Source organism: Mus caroli, unplaced genomic scaffold (assembly GCF_900094665.2).
Source record: "Mus caroli unplaced genomic scaffold, CAROLI_EIJ_v1.1 scaffold_6561_1, whole genome shotgun sequence".
NCBI classification, from domain to species: domain Eukaryota; kingdom Metazoa; phylum Chordata; class Mammalia; order Rodentia; family Muridae; genus Mus; species Mus caroli.
In genome coordinates, this window is record NW_018389409.1 from 55,158 (window position 1) to 76,447 (window position 21,290).

Below are 21,290 nucleotides of genomic sequence, written 5' to 3' on the forward strand. Positions count from 1 at the left end.
TATTGGAACTGGAGCTGGGTTGAGACCTTCTTGAGACAGGGTTCCCAGACTGCCCTTTGAGAATCAAATGGGGCCAGAAGCAAAGTCTTTTCCATAAAGCAGGGAGACTGACTACACACTGACCCCTTTGGGCTGCCTGGCTGCCTTCCTTCCCAAGGCATGAATCATCCCAGCACATGGGCCTCCCTCCCTCCCTCCCTCCCTCCCTCCTTCCCTTCCTTCCTTTCTCCCTCCCTTCCTCTGTCCTCTTTTCCATCCCTCCCTTTTGACACATTTTCACTATCCACCAATACACTCAATAAAATGAAAGGAAAAATAAAAAGGAAAGCCTGTCTTGTAATCTGTATGACACTAGCTTATTACTAATAAAAAACAGTTTCTGATACATAAGTTCAAAACCAGAGATTTACTCTCATCTATAGAGAAGCTAAGGAAGTATGTAGAGGTGGACCACTGAACAAGAGATGAATAGAGATGAGCTACAGAGATACATCGATGGGTAAGATTTTCTCCACAATGGTGAGATTGTGAGTACTGGTGAATAATGCTGGGTGTGTTCATTCATGCCTGTGATTTCAGTGTTGTGAGGATCTGAGACAGGAGGATCACTGAGACTTAGTCATCAATTCATTTCCACAGTAGGTGGTGACTCTGTCTCAAAGGAACATGGTAGAGAATTATATAGCAGAACACTCGCATGGGTACACAGACATGAGCATACACCATACACATGAACACTGTAGACAAAACCCACTCACATGCACACACGCACAGAAAATTTAATCTCACTACACTTCAATAAGTCCTATAAACAAAGTCTATAGAGCTAGTTGGCATTAGTAATATATTACTTTGATCAAAATTAAAGTAACCCAGGAAGGTGAGATTATTCACTTGCCACCAAACCAGATGAACTAAATTTGATAGTCAGGACACATGATGTAGAAGAAGAGAACTTACACCTGCAAACAGTTCTCTGACCTCCATTTGTGTAGCACATATGCAACCATACATATGTGTATATGTGTATGTGTGTGACTCCCAAGAATGGATGAGTGATATTCATTATATATATGATAATTAAATTATATATTAATTATATATATGATATGTAAATTATATATTAAACATATATATGATAAATAAAATTTAATAAAAGTAACCTATGAATACTATTCATTAATTATCAGTAACAGTATTTTATAATTACTAATTTACTCAATGTTATCATACAACTATTTTTACAAATCATTTCACTTTAAAAGATCTTGCACTCACTCATCCAAGTTTTGCAGATGTAGAGAACTGAGCTATGCACATTTCCATAAAATGTTTAGGAAAATTACATTACTGTGTGTAGGAGGGGGGGGGGGAAGGAAATCCTAGGCTTGAGAGAATTCGAGGAAAGGTAAACTATTTAAAAGAAACACATTTAGTTATAAAAATTATTTCCTTTTGACTTGGTTTCCTTGCCTGTTTTGTTTGAGACAGGATCTTACTCTGTAGCACTGGCCTGTAATTCACTACCTAGACAAAGCTGACCTCAAACTTCTGGGTTATCCATCTTCCTGCATTAGTGTCATAAATGTTGGGGTCTCAGATATATGCCCCGTGCCTGGCTAACAAGCTTACCTTTATATTAAGTATTAAATGAGTGTTTCTATGGAATCATTCTGTGATTAAAAAGAAAAGTCAGAGAGATCTGAGATGCTTCTACATTCATAGAATCAGCATTTCAAGGACTTTGGGTATTTACGGGAAGGGCGTGTGCTACTATCATTCAGCGGGCTTGGAATTCTAGGTCTGCTAATGTTCTCCATTGCTGGGATTATGGTGTACACTGTCATGTCCACCATATCCACAATATTTATTAGTATTATAAACTTTCAGGATATTGACCTTTTGGAACAAATGTGGGGATGCCCTGCTACCTTGGCTTCTTTTGCTTGCCTATCATATATTCAGTAGACAAGAACCAACCCAAACTCATAACGCATTTATGTTTCCTTACTTATATATTTTCCTCTTATACTAATGGAAGAAATGACTACCTGACATTTTCAGTGTTCTTGAGTTCCTGCCTCTGTTCTGTTACAGGAAGCTTGCTTCCTTCTCCAATTTCCCACCTATCCTATCCATAGTTAGATATCCATAGTTAGATATACACAGTCAGTTTTTCATCTAACAAAAGAGTATTCTGTACACAGCTTCATTTATCTTCTGCTTTCTTTTCCAACCCATGACACTGCACAGAATCTTCCTGTTGTCCCTCTGTCTGCTTCTCTTGAAAGCACTTGGACTAGCCTAAGTATAGCAATGTTCCAGGAACTATAACCAGACATCCCTCAGGGTTTGTTTTTACTGCCTACACCAAAAAAATGTCATGTTTATCAACATAATAGGAGGGTATGTTTTATGTTATCTCTTCATTTTGAAGAACTGTTGTTTGAGATGTCCAAAGAAGCAACATCACCGCAGTTGAGTGAAGTTGCTTATACCTCTAAAGGGAGCATGAAGGAGGTAAGGCAGCAGGATGGCCATGAGTTAGTTACAAGCAAGCCTGGTCTACAGAATAAGTGTGAGGCTAGCCTGGGATTCATGGCAAAAGGCTGTCTTTTAAAATCAAAGAGATGTATATACTTAGTTTTCATTAACTAGCATAACTTAACCACAGTCAGTCTTAAAAACCAACAGACTTTTTCTTTTCAAATACTAATTGACACTATATTCAAAGGAAGCTATCACTCTTCCTTCTACCAGTGAAAGCACTTCTGTGTTAAAATAAAAAAAGAGCATAACAGGACTAGGTAGTCATGCAATCATACTTATTCATCCCTTAATAACAAAGACTAATTCCCAAGATTCATTTAGGAGAGAATTATAACCCAAGTAATTCACTGTTTGAGGGCTGCTCTTGGCCTTTGAGTGAGGTATACGAAGAACTGATGTCTAAAACTCAGACCCATCTTACTAGTGAAAAGGAGAGACAGTTGGACAGTGATTTACAACATGACTCCGGAGACTGATGTTCAAGTCCTGACTTTCCAAGATTGTCATCTGTGGTTGGTTGAAGTCCTGAAAACAGAGACCACAGATGAAGAGTGTTGTCTATTGCTTGATTTACAAGGAATTCATAGCCATGCTATGCTGAAATGAAGTTCTCCGTATCTCCAGTTTCATAGCTTTGTTACTAAACAATGATGGCTCAACCATGTAAATGTACAACAGAGATGTCCTTCTGGCCTCCAAAACCACATCTAAACTGATTGTTGCATAGATATTTCAACGACTACTGAGTTCAATGTTTTTATAACTGTTCTCATTAGCTCTTTCCCTATTGAATGCAGAGCAGATCATCTGTGCTCATTCCACCATTTGCTCAAGTTACAAAATTAGGTGTGAACCTACTTTCTTATCTACTTCACCCACATAGAACCAAATCAATAGCTGGGTCTTCTCAAGTTTCAGGAGCATCCTAGAGTCCATACTAGCTAAAGCAGTGTGCACAAAGTAGAGAAGGAGGTAAGAACTTCGGTTGAGGGACAAGATGGGGCCATATCATAAGCCCTTTGTCTTTTCTCTTAATGAAGTGGGAAGCCATAGCAATTGGACACAGTAATGACTCCAAGTATGTAATCAGTCAGGAAAAATCAGAGAGAAGCAAAGAAGTGAGCAGGCAAATTAAGAAGTTACTAGAGCCAGGCGGTGGTGGTGCATGCCTTTAATCCCAGCACTTCCTAGGCAGAGACAGGCTGATTTCTGAGTAAGAGGCCAGCTTGGTTTGCAGAGTGAGTTTCAGGACAGCCAGGGCTATACAGACAAACCCTGTCTCAAAAAAACAAACAAACAAAATCCATTAGAATAATACAGACGAATTATAAAAGTAATTCTCCTCGTGTGTAGTGGAACTAACCTTTTATCCCAGGGTCAGGAAGTGAATGAGGATCTCTGTGAATGATGCAAGTCTGGTCTACAGGGTATTCCATACCAGTCAGGGGTACACAGTAAGACTGTGTCTCAAGAAGGAAGAGTTGAAGGAGGAGGAGAAATAAGTAAGAAAGAGGGAAGAGGAAAAGAACAAAGAAATCAAAAGAAAAGGAAAGAAGAGAAGAGAAGAGAAGAGAAAAGAAAAGAAAAGAAAAGAAAAGAAAAGAAAAGAAAAGAAAAGAAAAGAAAAGAAAAGAAAAGAAAAGAAAAGAAAAGAAAAGAAAACAAGTGTCCCTGGGTACTGGTAATGTCGATAATAACTGCAGTTCAGCTACATTGCAAAAGATGAGTATAAACTTTATTAATGAACTGATTATGGGACAAGTGGTGATGAGAAGGGATCAAATGTTACATCAATTTTTTTTTCATTCTAAGTAACCTGAAATATGGAGTTACCATGTGAACAGACATTGAAAAGAAAAGTACATAGAAGTCAGATGTTACCATTCAATATATGAACTTTATGTTTATGGGGATGGGGGAATTTAGACAGAGTCTCAATATATTGCTGAGACTGACGTTTATAGGCATGGATGTCCTTCAACTCATGCTTGTCCTACTTCTGTCTCGCAAATGCTAGGTTTATATGATGAACCATGAAGCCAGGGCATAAGTTACTTATGAATATGCTGCACAGTGTCTAGTGGTTCTTGAATAATGGAATTTAAGTATGACTTTAATTGATAGTTCTGGATATATGGGAAACTTTGTGCTAGAAACAGAATTTGGAGGTTGAATAAATAATTCTCAACATATGGTTCAGATAGAAGATCAGGAAACTGGATGCAAAATGACAGATTGAGAGTTAAAGAAAGGAGAAATCATTCAAAGACTGACCCCTAGGTGTATCACTGCTCCTCATTTTCACAAATGAAATTGGGTGACATACATGCAGAGAAGGCCAGGGCAATGTGGTTAACAACAGCAGGAGGGTGGAACACTGCTCAGGGAGGATGACAGTTAACCAATAACCATTTGGCCTAGTACTGGGTAAGATAATTGTGATCTATCCTGGTTAAATTCAGGTGAATTTAAGGAATGAGCTTAGATCCTGCCTCCTCCTATCATCCTGATTGCACAGAGCTTGAGAAAGATGCTTTCAAGATGTGCACTAGCAAATCTACCATTTTGTGTTCATCCTCAAGTTTTGAAATAGTTCTTGAATTTATCTTAGTGTGATTGCCAGTGTTTCTTATGCAGTATCTGACAAAGAATAACAGAGTAGGGACAATATTTACCAACATAACTTAATCGAATTGTTTATGAATTGTTCCAGAAGTTAAACATTTCCAGATTAAAACACACACACACACACACACACACACACACACACACACACACAATGCAAAGGGTGGAAAATAGGGAGTAGCCAAGTCTAGCGAGAATTGTGACTCATCCATTGTTAACAAAACTCTTGTTTTTGCCTTATTTGCTTACTTCTGATTCAGAGCAGCTTTTTAGAACAATCCAAAATGAATACCATCCTAGTGAAATATCTAGGTGTGGCAGTTTTCTGAGGGCAAAGCTAACTAAGCAAATTCATTCAAAGTTGTCGATAGTCAGCTATGCCCACTCCAATGAGCCTTTATCAAAGGACAGCATGTAATTTTCCTAAAGTTTTTATGGAGATGTGCATACCTCAGTTCTCTGTTTACAAAACTTGGATGAGTGATAGCAAGCTCTTTTGAAGTGAAATGATAGTTTGTAAAAATAGTCTTAAAAGATAAGATTTAGTACAATAGTAATGATAAAATACTGTTACTCTTAATTATGTCAATAAATAGTAATCATAGGTCACCTTACTTTATTACATTTGTTTATCATATGTATATGTGCCACAGTGCATACATGGAGGTCAGAGGACAGTTTGTAGAAGTAAGTTTTCTCCTTCTACCTTGTGGGTCCTAAGTATCAACCTTAAGTCGTCAGGTTTATGGACAAGCACATTTGCCAGATGAACCATTGCACCTGCCTTGGTCAACTTTATTTCTAATCAAACTAATATATTCCTAATGCCAACTAGTTCTATAGCCTTTGTTTATAGGACTTATTAAAGTGTAGTGGGATTAAATTTTCTGTGTGTGCATGTGAGTGAGTTTTGTCTACAGTGTTCATGTGTGTGGTGTATGCTCATGTGTGTGTACCCATGGGCAGGTTCTGCTGTACCATTCTCCACCACGTTCCTTTGAGACTGAGTCACCACTGACACTGGAACTAGATTGAATACTAAGTCTCAGTGGTCCTCTGCCCCAACCTGCAGGACTTAAACAGCAGAGGATTTGAGGGAAGGGGGCGACAAGGACAAATTTGGGGTCAAGAGACTCGAAGGAAGAAGACATGACAAACAATTCTGTTCCAGTCTCATTTACTCTTGGGAAATGGAGGGCTTAGAAAGCTGAAACCCCAGACAGCATTTGCTTAGGTGCACAGGCGAAACCGGTGTTATCACTTGGTAATACACTGATGTCCAAGAAACGTCCCCATTGTAAAATGTCTGGAAATCCCCCTATAGTAAAATCTTCCCATTGCCCCTACTATAAAGTGACCCAAGGGAGTTATAGGAACAGAAGCAAGATAGTAGAAGAAACAAAGGAGTGTTAGTTAATAGATGATGGCCCAGGTACAAGATGGAGATTGAGATGCCAGGGGCTTTGGGCTCCAACACTCCTCCTATCTCAGATCCATACAACACTGAAATCACAGGCAGGAATGACCACACACAGCATTTTATGCATTTACCATTGGGGAGAAAATACTTTCTTATCCACCAGTCAATCTCTATAGCTCATCTCTTCTCATCCCTTGTCCACCTCTACATCTTTCTTTAGCTTCCCTATAGAGGAGAAGAAACCTCTTCTTTTGAACTCTTATATAAGAAGTTAGTTTTTTATTATTAATAAACAAGTATAATACGAATTACAAAGAACACTATTATTTCTTCCAAAATGTTATTGCTGTTACCAAAAAGAAGAGAGGAGGGCTGGAAAGATGGTTAATAGGGCTTGCTGCTCTTTCAAGGATGTGTGTTCTATTCCCAGAAGGCGTTAGCAGGCTCACCACCATCTGTAACTTCGCTCCAGGTGATCTGACTTTCTAATTTACTCTTCCAAGGATACCAAGAACACAGTTGTACTCACACATATGTAGGCAAAGATCCATACATGTTTTAAAAAGGAACAATGAATAAAATAAAATACTAAAGAGACAGTATCCAAATTAATGAAATCAGAAATGAAAGGGGAGATATACAACACAAGCTAAGTAAATTCAAAAAATCATCAGATTCTACTTCAAAAGGCCTATATTCATCAAAACTAGAAAATCTGGATGAAATGGACAATTTTTGAGACAGATACCAAATATCAAAGTTAAATCAGGAACAGATAAACCATCTAAACAGTCTCATAACCCCTAAAGAAATAGAAGCAGTCACTAAAGGTCTCCCAACCAAAACCAAGGCCAGGACCAGATGGGTTTAATGCAGAGTTCAATCAGACCATTAAAGAAGGCCTCATGCCAATAGTCTTCAAAACATTCCACAAAATACAAACAGAAGAAACACTACCCAATATATTCTATGAAGCCACAGTTACACTGCATATTCTCCCTTCGGGATGGAACAATTTCCATTTAATAAGGAACCTGTCACAATTTGCTTCCATAGAGGACTTCATAAGAGATTTTCTTTCTACTTCTATCATGTTTAACATTCCAAAAAATTTTTAAAAATGGGTTGAATCCTTATTTCTTTTAGCTTCAGGATTTATCAGGTATATGTAAGAGGCATGTAACTATTTTAAATTATTTTGATGACTTAAAATGTCAATATTGAGTTGTATATTTTAAAATAAATTTTAGTTAGTTTAACCAAACAAAACAAACAAACAAAAAGATGGTCAATGGTGGTTCACGCCTTTAATCCTAGCACCTGGGAAGCAGAAGCAGGCAGATTTCTGAGTGTCAGGCCAGTCTCATCTACAGAGTGAGTTCTGGGACATCCAGGGATATACAGAAAATTCCTGACCTGAAAAAACAAAATAAAACAAAACAAAACAAAAACAAAAAATTAAGCCCCGACCCCGACCCCCACCCCCACCCCCCAAAATAGAAAGAACTGAAGGAACACCCTTCACAGGTTTGTAGAGGAGAGAATGAATTGAGTCAGTGTTGATAATCTTAAAACCCACTTTTCCTCCAAAGGTGCTCGTTTTCCAGTATTGAAGAGAACAGATGGAATTACCCATAAGGCCTCTCAAGGGGAATTGTAATCCAGGTTCTACCATGGTCTCCCTAAAGATAGCATGTTGGTGAGGCTTTTCCACCACCAGGTTGGGATACAGTTCCATGACATCAAAGCCACTGGAGAGGGCTTTCAACTCTGCAGCCATTTCCTTCTCTCCTGGAAGGTACCAAAGATAGAGATAAAGGATCATCAAACTGGGAATGGGTGACAATTGTCCTGGCTGTTGAGCATAGGCTTTCTCCTGCTCACTAGCTGACCCCAATTCCCATCCCTCTTTCTCAATAAACTTGGTCCTTTTCTATTTCCAGGAGAAGAAGAAACAAAGGAGGAGAAAGACTAGGGAGATAGTTTATAACTTCACTAAATTCCCTCTCACCTCTTTTCCCATTTAATTCTTGATCCCTTTAGAATCTTCAGAAACCATTTCTCACCTGGAAGTTCTTCAAATGCTGTGTAAGGCGTCAGGGAAAAATGTTTGCAGTACTCAGTGAGAGACTGGTATTTCACCTCTATGGTCTGGTCAATGGAGGACTTTGCCACTGCTTTTAGGGTAATTAGAAGATTTCTTCCCCCAGGAACCTAAGACAAGTGAATAATAAAATGAGATTCTTAGGCATATTTCTGGGGTCCTATGTCTTGATCTCATCCCTTCTAGTCTGTAAAGAAAGGACCTTCTATGATTATAAAAATAAAGCTGACAGACAAGTATGAATATTTACTTGTGAAATCTATAAGATAAATGAAAGCTTTTGAACATATTGGTTTTAAGATAGACAGGTGTCATTATTTACTGGATAATTTTAGATGAACACTATAGTCTTTCAAATATCTTCCATGTGTCATGTTTCAAGAACCAGTAGAACACCAGACTGTTTATTACTAAAGAAAAAACTGCCTCTATATCAAAAATCTAAAGCTACTGACCCGCTGGTTCTTGCGTTTCAGGAACAATGCTTACCTGGCCAGCATTCTGTCTGGTGAATGACTCAACAAACTGAGGGAGTCCCTGTTTGAGGAGGATGGAGTTGTACAAAAACTATTTGTACTATTGTTATTCTCCAGATCTTCAATGTTGAAGTTGTGGGGCAGCAAGGGGTGCCAGTGATAGAGTGTGTTGAATTCAGAGGCAATGCAGTTGTGATAATGCAACTGTAGGTTGAAAAGGAGCTCTGGGTCAAACAAGAGTTTGAAGTGGTAACTGGTCAGGTGTTGCAAGTAGTCTTTGATCACTATCTTACTAGTCTCTCCTGTTGCATAACACAGAGAGTGTAGTTTCCTTACAACAAATGGTAGGTATGCTACCAGATCACCTTCATTCTCCCTATTCACAAGGAGGAGTCAAAACATAGCAAATTCAAGAAATGAGTTTTTCTTTTTGAGGGGAGTTTGGGGGAGGTGGTCTTGCTCTTTATTTCTCTCTTGCTCACCTATGAGTATGAGTCTGCTGGTTTGGAATAGTCGCTCATCCTCCCACTCAAGATGCTCCTGTTTGAGTATGTCACACACTCTCTTGTGCTCCCAAAACCAGATGGTAGCATACATCAGCAGACCAGGCACCAGACCAAAGACTTCTGGGCCCACAGCAAACTGAGTATCGACCTGAGTGTCTCTGACTCTGAGAGGATACACCTCTCCACCGATGATCTAAATCACAGAAGAATTCAGAAGAAGACATCAAATTTCCTAGAACTGACTTGAGTTATAGATGGTTGTGAACTATCCTGTGGTTTTTAGGAATTTAAACTGGTCCTCTGCAAAAGCAACAAGTGTTCTTAAACACCAATCTAGCAAGCTCAACAAAGGACTTTTTCATAGCCACAAAAATATTAAATAATTTATCTACCAGAGCTACAAGCCTGTGTCTTTATGTTGAATGATATTATTATCCTATATTAAATATGCCACATGCTTCATTATAACCATGATAGTTATTTTATATTGTTCAAACGGCACAGTCAGGGGATTTGTGTGTGTGTGTGTTGGGTGGGGGGGGGTTGTGGGTGAAGGCTGAGTCTCTACCTCAATACCAGAGTTAGTGCCTGGCAAGTACAAAGTTCTAATGTTTCCTTCCCAATGCCACTGTGGACTAACTATTTATTTATTTATTTATTTATTTATTTATTTATTTATTTACAGAAGACATAGTCTTCTCATAGACCAAACTCTTAAATGAAATATGTAAGGAAAATTACATTAAAATATTTCTCCATTTCTGTTCACTTTTACTAAATCAGCAAATGAAAATGGAACACCCATCATGGTTTTAGTAGAGATGACATTTGAATACAAAAGGGGGGGGCGGATACAATATGCTTAGGATGGGAAGATGTCAGCATTCCCTAAGGATTTGCTATAAATCTGAGTTAAGCCTACTTACTCCATGGCCCAGTCCTCAGGTGATCCCTGGTCCTGGCTTCTTATCTGTCTTGAAAAACTGATGGGTGAAGTGCTGGGCAAAGAATGCAAACATCATATTTGAGCCTTGAGGGTCAGGGATGAACTCTCTCCATAGAAGAACCTTTTCCAGCACTTCTTTTGAATCAGGAAGCTCCTTATTTCCTGGAACATGAAAACTCTGAAGTAAGTATCTATCCATTCACCTATTTGTTCAAGCAAACAGATGACTGTATAATACATGAGAGCATCCATCACTTAGAAGCACTGTCTCAAAGAGGATCACAACATCAACACTGTTGTGTTTTGAGGTAAAGTGTCATGCTTGTACCCCAGGCTGGACTGAAACTTACTCTCTATGTGAGAATGGTCTTGAGTTATTGGTCAACTTTTGCCTTAGAGATTACAGGCAATACTATATCTTGCGAAACCTATCAATCCAAGTGTTAAGATATGGGGATGGCGCACTTCTTGAAATTTTTATCAGTTTTAACTAATACCAATTCTATTTAGCATAACAGACTAAGGTTAAGACATTATATCAAATTCAGATTTACTTTGACATAATAGAACTGCACTTTAATAAGCCTCTCTCTGTGGATAACGAGACTAAAGACAAAACTACTTGCAGTTTTTACATAAAGGATAATGTAAGTTCAACTTTTCTAGATACACACCCAAGCCTCACTGCAATTACAAGGCCAAGGACAACAGAGACCATCACCCTGCCTTTCAGAATGGCACTTGCCTATCTCTAGGGACCAACTGACCCATGTTCAACTGCTGTTTACATGGATCCCCTCTCCACCTCAACCTTCAAAGTTCTCTCCTGAATACCTGCTACCAACACCAAGATCTGCACCTGAGGTGGCTCCACAAGGGCCTGAGCCCTAAGCTTCAAGGCTTAACACAGAGGCCCTCCTACTTGTCCACAGGGTCAGAGGTGTACCAATCTGCTGTATCATTCTCCATGTTCCTTTGAGACTAAGTAACCACTGTCACTAGAACTAGATTGAAGACTAATAATTCTCAGTAATCCTCCTGTCTCAGATCCTCACAACACTGAAATCGCAGGCAGGAATGACCACAGCCAGCACTGTCTATGGGTACTCACTCTCTCACCATTGTGGAGAAAATACTCCTTCTTACCCATGGATCTATCTCTGAAGCTCATCTCTACTCCTCTCTTGTCCAGGAGTCCACCTCTCCATCCTTCCCTAGCTTCTCTATAGATGAGAATAAATCTCTGCTTTTGAACTTATATATAAGAAGTTAGTTTTTATTAGTAATAAACCAGTATCTTATAGATTACAAGGTAGACTTCCTTTTTATTCTTTCATTTTATTGAGTGTATGGTGGAAGAGTGAAAATGTGTCAAAAGGGAGGAAGGGAGGGAGAGAGGGAGAGAGGGAGGTGCTGGGATGATCCATGCCAGCAAGTAAGACTCCACAACAGGAACGTTTATTGGGAGAGCATGAACTGTGTAGGTGAAAGACCAGGAGACCCAGAAATGGCGCTGCTTATATAGGCCTATATAGGAGTGACGTGTCCCTACCTGATTGGTTATGCTACCAGTACCTCATTAATGTGCCTCTGGCCAGGCAGTGACTAGGCAAAAAACTCTATGATACATGCGCACATTGGTTGTTTACCCATATTCATGGGCGTGGCTTACTGAAACCAGCGCCATCTTGTAATGGCGTTTGTGGCTTCCCACAGGGAGGCCCATGTGCTGGGATGATTCATGCCTTGGGAAGGAAGGCAGCCAGGCAGCCCAAAGGGGTCAGTGTGTAGTCAGTCTCCCTGCTTTATGGAAAAGACTTTGGTTCTAGCCTCCCATTTGATTCTCAAAGGGCAGTCTGGGAACCCCGTCTCAAGAAGGTCTCAACCCAGCTCCAGTTCCCAATAGTGGGTGAACAATCCAAGGCTTGGTGAATCTGCTTCACAATGATAGGAAGAGTGGACATGGAAGGATCAAATAGCTATGTCCCTATGAAAGCTTGGCCTCCACAAGCCAGTTATCCCTGTGGTAACTTTTCTGACACCTCCTGCTTAAAACCCAAAAGGTCAGAAGGATCCTGAGGCCCAGCTTTCCTGGTCTGTATTCCTACTGAAAATCAAGATCAAGGGAGCTTTTGCCCTTCTGCTGCAGGGGAAGTTTCTGTCCTCCCTGACCTTGCCCTGCTTTATCTTTTGACAGGTGTACTACCCCACTCAAACTCCCTACCTGGATGTCCGCTGAGTGGGTAGGGCCTGCCTGTACACAAGCAAGGATCTGTGTTTAGTCCCAGAAGTGAGAGACCCTTTGGGCTTGCTTCTTCCCCCTTCCCCAAGACTCACCTGGTCAGTAAAAAAACAAAAAAAAACAAAAAAAAAATACCTTGAAGCCTTATGGGGAAGTGGGGGCACCAGGGGTCTCCCACTTATTTTACACTTCTCATGTCTCTTCACCTTGCCAGACTTGAGTCAAGATCAACAGGGTCTTCTTTCCCAGCTGATTCTGCCAAGCCCTTTCCCTTGGCTGTGCTTTCCCTGGATAGTAGGTAGGGAGAGTGGGAATCTTGCTCCTCCATTTTTGCTAGTCACTAATTAGATCACCAGGCATTTGGCTACCTTAAGAGAGTCATCGTTACTCCTGCAGTTTACCTGCTCTTCATTTCATTTCTTCACTTTGACATTCAGAGCACTGGGCAGATTTCACTTCACCTCAGCTTGTGCCCCTTGCCTTCTATCAGCCTTGTTTTAATTATCAGTTGGATCCCCCTGGTCCCCACTAGTTAGTTTTAAGTCCTCTGCTAGGAGCTGGCCTAGGGGAAGGGCAGCTCAGAAGACAGTGGCAGGCCTGGGGTGGGACCAGGTGGAGGAACATTGACTCAGAGCCTAGGGGACCGCACTCCCTCAGGTGGCACCACCAAGCCCACCGCAGCTAGTTCAATTTACGATAAGGGCCAGGCTAGCATCCAGAGTCACCCCGCCCCCGCTGCCTCCCCCCACCTGAGTTCCCTGCCCCCGCCACTGGAGGGGCCCAGTGTTTCCTTCAGCTCCAGCCCTTAAAAGTTTGGACCTGCCTCCCCTTAGCCTGCACCATGCCAATCCCCACCCTCCACCACCGCCAAGACAGAGGGACAGACATGGAAAGGAGGGGGCGATGACTGGGATGGGGGAGCAACTGGCCCCAAGGGAAAAGAGCAGTGCTGGCCATGGAGGAAAGGATGGGGTCTCCCCAGGTGTGGTAGAGGGCAGTGGCGCCTTGTCCAGCTAGTGAGCCTGCCTAGCCCCACTTCTGCCCCAACCCCACCAACCCAGCCTTCAGTCAATCCCCATCCCGAAGTAACAGATCCAGCTTGCCAACCTCCCCCCACCTACATTGTTCCAACATGCCAGAGGTTGTTCACCCTGGAGTCCTGCTGAGGACATGCATACAACCCAGTGCCAGATCCCCACCCTCTCCCCGGGATTTTCCAGGGCCAGCAAGAGCTCACCGGATATGGATGACTCAGAAACCGCGATGCTTTCCAAGGCAAGGCCCCTCTCTTGGAGCAAACACATTCCAGGGCTCCCTGCCCTTCACAAAGAAGAGAACCCTACCCCGGAGCCCCCTGCAGGCATCTCTCTGATTGGCTGTGCCACTGCACAGGACACCCCGTGGCGCCCATCTCAGCCACTCCAGATTTGGGGATCAGAACTGGACTCCCTCTCAATCATCCGAGGGCAATGGAGACCATCGCTGGTCCCTTAGGAATGACCCTCACCCATCTCTGGACCGACTGACCCATATTCAACTGCTGTTCATGTCAAACCCCTTTCCACCTCAACCTTCAAAGTTCTTCTTGAATACCTGCTACCACCACCAAGATCTGCACCAGGGGCGGCTCCCCCTGGTCCTGCTCCCTAGGCTTCAAGGCTCACCCCAGCGGTCCTCCCACTTGTCCCACTTGTCCGCAGGGGCGAAACCAGGAGCGTGGAGGTGGGGGAGCCGACCAAAGCCTACACCCCGCAGCCTGGACCCCTAGAGAAGCGCACTAGGGACCGCTCCAGTCAGGCTCAGACCACTGCCAAGGGCTAGGCATGGGCTGGATGCTCCAGCGCCATCCTTCCTCAGGGGTAGCCAATTCAGCAGGCGAGCCGCCACTCACTCCTCAGAGGACTCCGACTCCCATGGCCACAGTCCTGCCTTCCACACCAACCAAAGTCCACACCAACCAACACCCTTTCTAGGGTCCGATGACCCTAGAAAGTATTGGGCGCTTCAACCCAGCATTCGGCCCATCCCACAGTGCCAGCTCTGCTCACCAAAAATGTCGCACTAGGCACTCACATTCCACGCCTGGATCCATGCCAGTGAGCTGGGGTGTAGGTTGAGATCCTCTTGGCTTCAAATCTCCAATCACCTGCTCCACCTCACAAAACTGCGGGCCCCAAGACTCCTGCGTGAGCACCAGCCATTCTGATGGAAATCTGAGAAGAAACCAGCTACCAGATTGCAAGACCCGTCCCTCACTCCTACACCCTGGGTTAAAACCAACCCGCAGGACAGAACCACCAAGGACCTCCACCAGAGCCTCCCCCGGCTTCTCCCTGCCCAGGCATAGTTCACCATCTTTCAGGTCCCAAGTCTTCGCTCCTGCTCCACATCCCCAGCATGGCAGGCAAGAAGGGCAGATGAAGAGTCCTAGGTTTACCAGAGAGGTCTAAAGGAGAGGACCTTGCTTTTATGTCTGTAAAGCAGGGGTGGGGTGGGGAGCTCGGCTCCACCCCACTGTGATGAGGAGCTGGGGAGGAGTCAAGCTCCCAACCCCGCCCCTGCTTTACAGACATAAAAGCAAGGTCCTCCCCATGAGCAGCCAGTTGTCAAGCTGCAAGTGAAGAGCTTCAGGACCCTCAGGACCCTGCTCACCAAGGAACTCAGCTCTGTGACCCTCCAGCTCTGCAGCCACCACCACAACCACAGCCACAGCTGCTGCCACCTCTGAGATGCTCTTCCAAGCTGTGCTGCACTGTGCTGCCCTGGGGCTCAGCCATGCTGGTGAGTGAGGACCTCTGTGGCCTGAGGCACCCCTGGACTGCTCAAGCTCAGACCTGCTTTCTAGGAGTGTGGGTCCAGCTGTGTATTCCCTAAGAGCCTGGACTGTTTGGTCTAAGGAACTGCGACCTGCTTTCAGGTTATGGGCTACCACTCAACTGAGAAAAGAACCACTCTCATTTCCTAAAAACTAATAGTCGTAAGGGATTTTGATGAGACAGAATCTGTTCAATACTCGTGAAAAGCTTATGTGTGGGCAACTGAATAGGATTTGTTGCTTTAAATGCCTGTGAGAGGTCTTCTGCCCACAGAAAAATGCAGAAGGAATTTTAAAAAAACATATTCAAAATGTTTAAAACTTGACTGGTTTACTTTGATTTTCTTTATCCTAAAGTTTGATAAATGTACTAGGTCGATGCACTTTAATTTTGAAAGGGCTACTCAACAATTCTAGTCTGAACAACCAAGCTATTTTGACAATGTTGGTAATGAGCTATGAAGTTAAGTCTGCTTTTCTTGCTTAAAAATACAAAGTTGCTATTTCTACATTATAACCATTAGTGAAATAGACTTAATGAAATAAAGACATTTTTTTCTGTAACTACCTGTGTGTTTGTCAAACTTATCATTGTAGACTTGACCAATGGTGACACAATTAAATCCTTAAGATGAGGACATCCAAGAGTGACAGTCAGGATGTCTTATCCTTGCTTTTCCAACCCATGTCAAAACCACAGTGGATGTATGATTATCAAATTAAATCAGTATAAGTGTGACTGTGCCCAAACTGAATTCTATGGTGAAAACTGTACTACGCATGAGTTTTTCCTGGGGTATTTTCCTTTAGAAAGAAGCCACCCGTATATGGTTATCAACATTTTGTAGATTTGTGTCCTATGGAGGAGAGGGGGACTGCTCAGTTCTTCCTCCTGCTTTGTCTCTCTCCAGGTGAATTTCTGACAAGAATTGAGTTACTGATGAAGCCCACCCCAAACACAGTGCACTACATCCTGAGCCTCTTCAAGGGAGTCTGGAACATTGTGAACAACATTCGCTTCCTGCGAAGTTCAGTCATGAAATATGTGCTGACATGTAAGTACAACCCTCCCTTGTTTTCCAGCATCCTCCAACACAACTAGGTGCTAGAAACCCAACCCTAAGAACTATCCTGACCTTTTCAAAGGGCTTGAAGTATAGCTTTTCTATTGTGTTTTTTGTTCCCCTGTACTGTCATGTAAACCTGTAGTCTGGATCATAATTATGACCCCTGTCCTTCATTCCTGTGTAGGAAGTGTTGTTCCCCTATTCATTGAATACCCATTGCCCGCAGAATGGTCCTAAAATCACAGCACACTTAGAAACAAATAGTTGCTTAGTGTTTGGGTCAGAAGAGAAAATAACTGTCTATAGTTCTAAGTGAAGGCCATACCCATCTGTATCTATCATCAGCTATGAAACAGGAGTGGGTGGTACCTGAAGAGTCAAGACTACTGGAGCAGAATGTCCTGTGTAAAGCTAAAGCTTTATTGAAGATGCATTTTCAGTGCCCTTTAAAGTTCAGTCACTGTAAAACCCGTATCCTTGTCTGAAGGAAATCCAATCTCTGTACTTGCTACATTGTACTCTGATAATTGATATGCCCCTGTTGTTGTTTTTTTCATATTAGGTCCCATAAATCTCTGTAAAATTTCAGCCAAATCACATTTGATTGACAGTCCACCAACTTACAATGTGCACTATGGTTACAAAAGCTGGGAAGCCTTCTCCAACCTATCCTACTACACCAGGGTCCTTCCTCCAGTAGCAGATGACAGCAGAACTCCAAAGGGTGTGAAGGGTGAGTGCAAAGAAATACAGACATAGTGATTGCAGTGAGGTTGGGTGACCTTAGATTGTCATTAAGGTAAAACTGTAAATACTTTTGTTTTAAGTGTGGTTTTCCACAGAGGCTTATATAAATGCATATCTATTACGTGAAAGTAAATCTGAATATGATATAATGTCTTAGCCTTAGTATGTTATACTAAATAGAATTCATATTAGTCAAAATTGATAGAAATTCAATAACCACCCCCCCCCAAATATCTTAACACTTGAATTTATAGCCTTAGCAAGATATAGTATTGCCTGTAATCTCTAAGGCAAAGGATAACCAATAACTCAAGACGATTCTCACATAGAGAGTGAGTTTCAGTCCAGCCTGAGGTACAAGCCTGACACTGTGCCTCAAAACACAACAGTTTCATTGATGTTGTGATCCCCTTTGAGACCATGGTTCTAAGTGATGTATGCTCTCATGTATTATACAGTCATCTGTTTGCTTGAACAAATAGGTGAATGGATAGATACTTACTTCAGAGTTTTCATGTTCCAGGAAATAAGGAGCTTCCTGATTCAAAAGAAGTGCTGGAAAAGGTTCTTCTACGGAGAGAGATCATGCCTGACCCCCAAGGCTCAAATATGATGTTTGCATTCTTTGCCCAGCACTTCACCCATCAGTTTTTCAAGACAGATCAGAAGCAAGGACCGGGGATCACCCGAGGACTGGGCCATGGAGTAAGTAGGCTTAACTCAGATTTATAGCAAATTTTTAGGGAATGCTGATATCTTGCCATCCCAAGGATATTGCTCCCATTTTTTTTTCAAATGTCATGTCTACTAAAACCATGATGGGTGTTCCATTTTCATTTGCTTGTTTAGTAATAATAAACAGACATACACAGAAATATTTTAATTTAATTTTCCTTACCTTTTTAGTTAAAAAGTTTAGTCTATGAAAAGGCTCTATCTTATGTGAATTAATTAATTAATTATTCATCATTAGTGACATTGCAAAGTGAACCTTAGAACTTTGTATTTTCCAGGCACTGCTTATTAAGGTAGAAGCCCAGGCTTCACTAAAAAACATTCCCTGATTTTGCTACTTTAAATAATATAAAAATAACTATCATGGTTCTAATGAAGCCTGTGGAATACTTAATAAATGATACTAATATCAATCAACATAAAGAACTATACAGACTTGGTGCTTGATTGACAAATTATTTTAGAATTTTGTGGCTATAAAGACTCATTTGTTGAGCTTGCTAGATTGGTGTTTACAAACACTTGATGCTTTTACAGAGGACCCAACTTAAGTTCCTAACACCCACATGATAGTTCACAACCATCTATAACTCCAGTCAGTTGTAGGACATGTGTCCTCCTTATCTGACATTTTAGGGTACCAGGCAAGCACATGCTATACATTCATTCATACATACATACATACATACATACATACATACATGCATACAGTCAGGCAAATTCTCCTTCACATAAAAATAAAAAAAAAAAATGGGAATGGGTGGGTAGGGAAATGGGGGAGAGGGGGGAGGGTATGGGGGACTTTTGGGATAGCATTGAAAATGTAATTGAGGAAAATACGTAATAAAATATAAAAAAAAAAGAAAAAGAAGAGAGAAGTCTCTAATTACATCATATAAAAGTTGGTAAAGAATGGAAATTTAAAAAAAATTAGTTATTTGGTAAGATGACTCAATGTTTTAAAATTCTTATTGTACAAGAATAAAAACCTAAGTTTATATCTTAAAAAAATAAAACAAATCTTTAAATAATAACTTGTTGAATTTTATGGAAAATTAAATCATCAAAATTGAATAAGAAATCATATGAAGAAATCAGTAAATTGAAATATCTCCCTAACTAAGTATTTTAGGTGGACTTAAATCACATTTATGGTAAAACTCTGGAAAGACAACATAATCTGTGCATTTTCAAGGATGAAAAATTGAAATATCAGATATTTTCCTTATGGTTTAAAGATGATTACCTTCTATTTAGACTTACATTTAAAAACCGTTGTGCCTTTTCCTTTCTTTTTTTTAACTGTTATTACTGTTATGATTTAGGTCATCAGTGGAGAGGTGAATCCTCCCACTGTCAAAGACACTCAGGTAGAGATGATAGACCCTCCTCAGATCCCTAAGAACCTGCAGTTTGCTGTGGGGCATGAAGTCTTTGGTCTGGTGCCTGGTGTGATAATGGATGCTACAATTTGGCTTTGGGAGCACAACAGAGTGTGTGACATTCTCAAACAGGAGCATCCTATGTGGGAGGATGAGCCACTATTCCAAACCCGGAGACTCATAGGTAAGCAAGAAAGAAATAAAGAGTAAGACCTCTCGCCCCTAGACTGACACTCCTTCTGCCCCCCCAAAAAAGAAAAAATAACTCCTTTCTTGGGTTTGCTCTGTTTGACTCCATCTCATGAATAGGGAGAGTGAATGTGATCTGGTAACATCCCTACCATTTGTTGTAAGGAAACTAAACTCTCTCTGTTGTGTAACAGGAAAAACTATGAAGATAGCAATCGAAGACTACGTGCAACACCTGAACAGTTCTGACTTCAAACTCAAGTTTGACCCAGAGCTCCTTTTCAACCAACAGTTGCATTATCAGAACCTCACTGCCTCTGCATTCAACACACTCTATCACTGGCAACCCCTGCTGCCTGACACTTTCAACACTAAAGTCCAGGAGTACAGCTTCAAACAGTCTCTCTACAACTCCATCCTCCTGGAACAGGGACTCACTCAGATTGTTCAGTCATTCACCAGACAGATTGCTGGCCGGGTAAGCATTGTTCCTGAAAAGCAAGAACCAGCTGACCAGAGCATAGAGATGAAATACCAGTCTCTCAAACAGAAGCCTTATACATCATTTAAAGAGCTTACAGGTGAGAAATGGTGTCTGAAGATCCTAAAAGAATCAAGGATTCAATGGGAAAAGAGAAGGTGAGAGGGAATTTAGTGAAGGAATAACCTAACTTCCTCTTCCTCTTCTTCCTCCTCCTTTTTCTTCTTCTTCTTCTGGGAATAGAAAAGGATCAAGTTTACTGAGAAAGAGGAGTGGGAATGGGGTCCAGCTAGTGAGCAGTGGAAAGCCTATGCTCAACAGCCAGNACAATTGTCAGCTGTTCCCAGTTTGATGTTCCTGTATCTCTATTTTTGGTACCTTCCAGGAGAGAAGGAAATAGCTGCAGGGTTGAAATCCCTCTTCACTGGCCTTGACACCATTGAACTCTATCCTGGCCTCCTGGTGGAAAAGCCCTGTCCAGATGCTATCTTTGGGGACACTTTGGTAGAACTTGAAACACCATTCTTCTTGAAAGGATTTAGGGGTAATCCCATCTATTCTCCTCAATACTGGAAGCCGAGCACCTTCAGTGGAGTAGTTCGTTTTAAGATCATCAACACTACCTTAACTCAGTCTCTCATCCTCAAAAATGTGAAGGGTTGTCCCGTTGTTGTTATTGTTGTTGTTTTCTTTGTTTGTTTATTTTGGGTTTTTCTTTTTATTATTATTATTATTATCATTATCATCATCATCATCATCATCATTATCATTATTATTATTATTGGGTTTTTCTGAGACAGGGTTTCTCTGAATAACACTGGAAGTCCTAGAGCTCACTCTGATGACCAGGCTGTCTTTGAATTCAGAAATCTGTCATCCTCTGCCTCCCAAATACAGTGATTAAAGGAATGTACCACTACTACCCTTCTTTTTGTTTGTTTGTTTCATTTGTTTTATTAAACTAATAAAATTGATTTTAAAATATACAACTAGATCTTGACATTT

General features: G+C 41.4%; 2 protein-coding genes across 2 annotated transcripts in view; one reads left to right on the top strand and one right to left on the bottom strand.

Moving 5' to 3' along the window:
• LOC110288093 (prostaglandin G/H synthase 2-like) overlaps positions 1–12,314 on the bottom strand; it is a 13,465-nt gene extending 1,151 nt beyond the window's left edge. Inside the window, exons 1-5 of the mRNA XM_021154541.1 lie at positions 12,300–12,314; positions 9,658–9,874; positions 9,304–9,477; positions 8,662–8,811; positions 8,114–8,386 (exon numbers count right to left, since the gene is read on the bottom strand). Of these exons, the coding sequence (XP_021010200.1) occupies positions 8,114–8,386; positions 8,662–8,811; positions 9,304–9,477; positions 9,658–9,874; positions 12,300–12,314 (829 nt within the window). The remainder of the gene's footprint in view (positions 1–8,113; positions 8,387–8,661; positions 8,812–9,303; positions 9,478–9,657; positions 9,875–12,299) is intronic.
• The window catches only part of LOC110288092 (prostaglandin G/H synthase 2-like), a gene marked incomplete at its 3' end in the record, with an annotated part of 24,662 nt that extends 3,711 nt beyond the window's left edge, over positions 1–20,951 (top strand). The window contains exons 3-9 of the mRNA XM_021154540.1: positions 16,596–16,739; positions 17,341–17,484; positions 18,022–18,203; positions 19,366–19,463; positions 19,567–19,799; positions 19,999–20,385; positions 20,671–20,951. Coding sequence (XP_021010199.1) covers positions 16,596–16,739; positions 17,341–17,484; positions 18,022–18,203; positions 19,366–19,463; positions 19,567–19,799; positions 19,999–20,385; positions 20,671–20,951 — 1,469 coding nt within the window. The remainder of the gene's footprint in view (positions 1–16,595; positions 16,740–17,340; positions 17,485–18,021; positions 18,204–19,365; positions 19,464–19,566; positions 19,800–19,998; positions 20,386–20,670) is intronic.
• Between the last annotated feature and the right edge of the window lie 339 nt (positions 20,952–21,290).